Source organism: Notolepis coatsorum (assembly GCF_963971535.1).
Source record: "Notolepis coatsorum genome assembly, chromosome: 1".
Classification (NCBI taxonomy): domain Eukaryota; kingdom Metazoa; phylum Chordata; class Actinopteri; order Aulopiformes; family Paralepididae; genus Notolepis; species Notolepis coatsorum.
Genome location: NC_140165.1, coordinates 26,230,676 through 26,237,291, shown reverse-complemented (window position 1 = coordinate 26,237,291; position 6,616 = coordinate 26,230,676). Strand labels below are relative to the sequence as shown.

Sequence of the window (6,616 nt, the reverse complement as noted above, 5' to 3'; positions counted from 1 at the left end):
CTTCACGCCTGGTTGGGTATCCTATGGTTACAGAAACGCATCACCAAAGGTCACAACCGTTGTGAGCTCAAACTGTCGTCGTCGGCTTGATTTTACAGTACAAAGAGGGCGGTAGCCAGGGTGGTCGCTTGTCTAATAAGATGGTGTTTCTGTGCAACCGATCTATCAAATTTCAAAAGACTGACCCGTTTAATAAAGGTCTGCAGTCTAGGCATGTACATATAGTACAGTATCCTATGTGTCCCCTGAACGCTGTTGGCCTGTTGCCTAGATACTCAAGCTATACCTACCATATCTACTGACGTCTGACGCCACTGCCTACAACTGCAATCATTAACTACCTACCTCAAACTATAGTCTACCTATATAACACTGAATGAATGAATGAAAACTTTATTTAACAGATTGCAGAATGGGTACAATACAGTACGGCTCAATACATACAATTGTTAAGGAAGGGGATGCAGACCAGAGAAAGACGTTTGTCTTGTTTACATCAGGGTCCCCCATTTTCAATTCATAGTGACATTTATGACATTACACAACATACATGACATCATGACATTTATGGCATAGGGACATACATGACAGTGACAGATACAGGTATAGTACTGTTACATTTGTGACATGATATGCAAATATACAGTACTGTTACCCATAGATCCTGACAGAGTATATATACATATGATGGGGAGGGGACTGTACATTAGGAGGGGGTGGGAGAGAAATATACATACGGTGGGGAGAGAATATATACATACGGTGGGGAGGAGACTGTACATTAACTGTATGATAGCCATATACAACAACGCTGTATATACGTATCCAGATCTATCTGAATACACCTGCACCTGTTCCTGTTTACATAATTAACGACTCTGCACCGCACACATCTATATACATAATATATCCCAGATGGGGAGAGGCGGAGGAGAGAAGACAGCCCAAAGGATGAAGAAGGGTCGTCGATGGCCTAGAATAGATGCTCCGCTTGGAGTTAAATTAATGGGCCAAGAAGAATAAGTATATATCCCAGTCAATACCACTGACCAGTATGGCTTAGTTTACTACAATACTATTAAATACTTGTATCACTGTACATAATAATACTATACACATGCATCAGATTAACATATTTACTCCGTAGCATCGTTATATATACATTTAATCACATGTTATTACACTGTATTTTCTATATGCACCTTACTGTTACCTTGCACTCTGGTTAGATGCCAACTTCTTTTCGTTGTACCGTTGGCTATAGCTTTACGCGTTGTAGAATGATGACAATAAATTTTAATCGAATCTAAATAATTCTCATTAAGCTGATTTGCAAAAGAAAAAACGGCACCGCTTCTTGCTGTTGGCGGTGGTCTTAAGTAGACTAAATGACTGGCAATTACCTATTCATTTAAATTTGTATTTAATGCATAATGGTGCAGCTGCTCCACTGCGTGCAGACAACAATGACCTGGCAGATTCCGTTGACTCGATCCACAGAACAATCAATAAAAGGCAAAGCAGCCTCTTGTGCCTGCAGGCTTTATTTTCTATCCAATTCTATGTCACAGTGCCACCTGGTGTTGTACAATGGTGGCACACCTGATTGAAATTGATTGATTGATTGATTGAAAACTTTATTAACAGATTGTAGAATGGGTACAGTACAGTGCAGCTCTGCTCAATACATACAATTGTTAAGGGGATGCAGACCAGAGAAAGACTTTTGTCTTGTTTACATCAGGGTCCCCCATTTCCAATTCATAGTGCACCTGAGGGCCAAAACCATTACAAAGTGCACGAACGAGCATGAAAGAAAAGAACAATGAAAAGAGAGAAGACACGTTTCCTTCATCTTTAATGACACAGGTTCGATCTGACAGACAGTTACATCTACTGTAACACTGTGGTAAAGTGTCTATTGTTTCAATAACTTCCAAGAGTTTAAACAGTTTCATTTGACTGGCTTTACACTTTGGATTTCAGCAGGAGATTGTGTTAAGGAGTGTGGACGCCTTGGGCTCAGTGTCGCCAGCGTCCACTTAACACCGGCCAAATGTTTTAAAAAGGTCCTTGACATCTTTGCATGTTTTAGCCTCGTTCTCTTATCTAGCTTATTTGACAGGCATTTCCTCCTAGAATAAGACCTAAACCTGAGGTGCTCATGGAGAACACTAAAAACAAAATGTTTCCAGTGTAATCCAGTGTTTCAAGGCCTACAGGTCACAGTGGAGACTGATACAAAAACAGATGGGCCTAGAAAGCACAGGGACCCATAATCACACTTAGTTAAGAAAAGGTTTAAAACAATGTAAAGATAGACCTTTTTCTTTTTTTAGAATGTACAAAGGGCATCTAAAAAAATAGTGGTATTTAGTTAAATCTTACAGAGGCCGATATAACTACATTCAACAGCAGCATAATGTCCCTATAATCAGGCCACAGACTGCTTTAAAATAACTTTTTGCATTTCATAGGTCAAAACAGAGACATTCAGATCAAAATAACAATCATTGTCAAACTACCGGTAGCCTATGTGTAAGTGAAGTTATGAAATTACATCTAATTCAAGCCACACATTAAGTCCCAAACTCACAATGGCCACTGAAATACATGCAAAGAAGAAAAAACACTGTTCCCATTGATCATTCTCAAGCCCAACGAACCGTGATATGTTCCGGTGTACACATACGAGGGCCAGAACCATCTCTTTAATTTAGTGTGGTGCTCCCCAGGGCTCTGGTCTATATAGGCTCAGTGTGTTTTCCAATCAAATCTATTGTCATGTCATTGTCATGATGTGTTTTAAATCATCGTCAACCTTTATTTATTCTCGAAAAGACAATTGAGGTCACCCTCATTTTCAATGTCGTCAAGACATAAATGACAATGCCATTGTCATTGTGAAAAGTTCTCCAATCTTTTAAAAACAAGTTGACATTACTTAACACAAGATAGGTTATTCTGACATTCATATCATACATCCATGAGTTCCCCTCCCTTCTTTTATTACTAGCAAGGCTATTTCTTTTTTTGGTTTCCAATGACTACATTAGCAGAGGGAAAATATATAAATATGTCAGATACTACAAATCTAAATAGAAACAAGCTGATCGGCTAACATTCAGGTCTGTCCTTTGATGTCCCAAACATGGTAGATCATTGTCCTCTATTTCATTCCAAAGGATCAGGCCAAATAATAAAAGTAATAAGGTTAGGGAGGGGGACTACATTCAGATTGAAAATATGCATAGACCTTTCGTCTTTGGTTGGTTTGTGTGTGTGTGTGTGTGTGTGTGTGTGTGTGTGTGTGTGTGTGTGTGTGTACACACATGCACATGTGTTTGTGTGATTATTGATGAGTTACATACAACTTAAAGGAGCACTTCACCCAAAAACAATAATTTGTATGTTAATTACTCACCCTGTTGTTAAACCAAATATCCGAAATCTACAGTTTTTTTTGTGGATTCTACATTCACCATGGAGACATACGAGAAAAAAAAGAAAAAAAACATCTTCATGAATTCAAGGCATCACAGGGTGAGTAATTATTTTACAAATTATAATTTTTTGGTGAAGTGCTCCTGTAACTGGCACTGTTTTCTAAGCCTGCTCCACGAGGACCATGTAAACCAACACACACAATAAAAATTAAAAAAGTCACAGATGCACTCTTTGTATTTCAATGCATAACTCTTAATCACCCTGTACCAGCACATTTGATTTCGTAGATCGACATTTAATTGGGTGTTTTGATATTTTCTTTTCCAGATATTTGAAGGGTTCAGGACGGAGGAGAAGGCATGGCAGCTTTCAAACGTGACGTTCAGCATTCAGACCTTCAGGGTAAAGTTTTCAGGGAAGACCCCCTTGGCTGCATCTTTGTTCTCCAGCCACTGGGTCTCTTTCACACCCATGAGCCAGCCGTCATCCTGCCAACAGATGGAAAACTGAATCAAGGAAACTATAAAAGAAGGAAGGGTCATCATTACGTTACTGTGCAGTGCGTGGACGCACATTGGTGCCAAATTTGAAAGCTCTCTGCACAGTTAGCATAGTGGTGAACGGGCAGACCACTCCTTCATACAGTTAGCATAGTGGTGAACGGGCAGACCACTCCTTCATACAGTTAGCATAGTGGTGAACGGGCAGACCACTCCTTCATACAGTTCTACAAATCTGGTCAGACATGACCGACAGAGGAGAGGGTGAACGGGAGAAGATGTGGGGAAGACATGTGACAAATTATCCCCCGGGAGCGGGAGGCGAACCCGGGACGGCCGCGTAGGTGTGCGAGGCACTATGCGGTGCGCCCCCCACCCTTCCTTCTTTTATAGTTTCCTTGAAACTTTAAATTCCTTGCTACTATACTTATACTACTACTTATCATGCAAATATGTCTACCACTATGCACTCAAGTATTGTAACACTCGTAAAAGCTTGACCCTATTTGACGAACAATGCTACTGACCCTTAGCTGCCAGAGAGGTACCTCTCTTGCTGACTTGATGTTCACAATTTGTAAGTCACTTTGGATAAAAGCGTCAGCTAAATGACAAAATGTAAAATCCCCTGCTGGGGATCAAACCCTAACCTTAACCCTAACTTTATGTCTTAACCATAACAGTTGAGGAAATGTTAAAACTAACCTCAACTCTAACTATCATCATAGTTAGGTAGTGGTGAGAGCACTTGCCTGCAACGGCAATGATTGTTGGTTCAACTCCTGGTTTGCCGTTTGTTTTGGACTTTTGCCGTAAATATATTATTTATGGCTATAACATAACGTAAATTATGTACCTTTTTTCCTGTGGTCGATTAGTACTTTGTTTACGTTTTCTGATGAGACCATGTTGAAAGGAACTATCATTAAAGGAGTTGACAGGACCCATCTCTGTATATGTAGATTTGCCAAAGGCAGTGTTTCCATTACAGTATCATTGTCAGTATCAAGAACAAAGTGATATTAACTTCTTCCATATTTCTTCCTAACCACAGCCCTAAGTATAACTAGATTAAAGAAACACGCCAACATTTTGGGAAATTAGCTCATCGTCTTCTCCAGAGAGAGGCAAGAAGATAGATACCAGTTTCCTCTCTCTGCGTTCAGTGGAAAGCTATCTGGCTGCACGTTAGCCTAGCTTAGCACAATGAATGGAAGCGAACAGTGCCGGTTAGCCTTCGGGAGAGGTGTTAGTTGGACAATGCCTAGGCTAACCGGCAGAGTGTATGCCTTCTACGACGGAACTGAGTTTCCGCGTTCAAGTTTTGTGCTCTGATTGGCCAGGTCATGTGACATGTGCGCCAATCGTGGGACAGCAAGTTCTGCGCCTATTTCCGGGTCTAACAGCCTGCAAACTACCTGGCGTTCTATCGCCATGTTCGAAGACAAACTCTAACCTTAACCAACTTCGAACGAGCGCCTAAGCTTAACCATTGTAGAAACTTGCGGTCCCACGATTGGGCGTACGCGTCACATGACCAGAAATGACCTGGCCAATCAGAGACGCAGAAACGCAGTTCTGTTGTAGAAGGCATTCAGGCTAACCGGCACTGTCCGCTTCCATTCAAGCTAGTTAATTAAGCTAATTTCCCAAAATGTTGGCGTGTTCCTTTAAAGTGACAATGTGTAATTGTGGTGCCTGCAGGCACCATTGGAAGTAGGGGTGCAGATAAAAAAAATTTGGTTATTCAATCAGGCTTACAAATACTGCTCATTTGTTTTCTTGGCGCCTCCTAGCAAGGAACAAGTGCCCCTGTCACGGTGATAGGGACACAGCACAGTGCCGTCCTTCAGATGAGATGTTAAACCGACGTTCCTGGCCAAATTCCCAATCAGGTCTCTGACATCAAGGCCACCTAATCATCCCTCCCCCTTAATTGGCAGATATCAATCTCTGTCTCCTGAGCCTTTCAGCCATTGTGTAGGTTGATGTGTTTGGTGCCAGTGTATGGCAGCCATTGAGCCTGCGTATCCCAAGGTTGGGTGCTACACAGTGGTGGTGAAGGAGGCAATTTCCACCCTATATTGTAAAGCACTTTGAGCGCCAGCGCTAAATAAATGCAATGATCATGATCCTATTTGTTTTCCATTGTTGGAAAAAATACCCCATGTTCTGTGCGCAAAGAAGCTATCACGTCCGGTATGACGAGAAGGCTGACCAACCTGGTCGTACCAGACCCTTTGAGGCTGGAGCAGCAAAAGTGAGTGGTGTGTTGAAGCGCCGGTGGTCTCAATTTGTTCTGTAAGCGCTCCAGAACTTAAGCAATCAATAGAAAAATGACACATTGTGGCTTTAACTACGTGTACACATTGTGGTGGAGAATCCACTGACCTGTTCATCAGGGCTGTCAAAGGCCATGACGAGCACAACGTCACCAGCCTTCAACTCCAGCTCGTCTCCATCAGTGGCAGCGTAGTCATGCACTGCTTTGACCTGGGTGACATTACACACACAGTAATGGCACATTACTTGCCAAAGCTATACAGTCGAATCGCATTATAATGTGAATTTGTTCATGACTAAAAAACGATGTGTTTCTATATATTAGGGTTCAATCTAAATATATTATCTTAAAGGAACACTATCAAACATTAAAGGTGCTATAGATA

General features: G+C 41.4%; 1 protein-coding gene across 3 annotated transcripts in view; it reads right to left on the bottom strand.

Moving 5' to 3' along the window:
* Nucleotides 1-3,663: 3,663 nt before the first annotated feature.
* bin1b (bridging integrator 1b) overlaps nt 3,664-6,616 on the bottom strand; it is an 83,760-nt gene continuing 80,807 nt past the window's right edge. For all 3 annotated transcript variants that reach the window (XM_084319153.1, XM_084319154.1, XM_084319155.1), the window contains 2 exons: nt 6,339-6,440; nt 3,664-3,935 (listed from right to left, as the gene is read on the bottom strand). In XM_084319153.1, the coding sequence (XP_084175279.1) occupies nt 3,837-3,935; nt 6,339-6,440 (201 nt within the window). In that variant the 3' untranslated portion in view covers nt 3,664-3,836. The remainder of the gene's footprint in view (nt 3,936-6,338; nt 6,441-6,616) is intronic.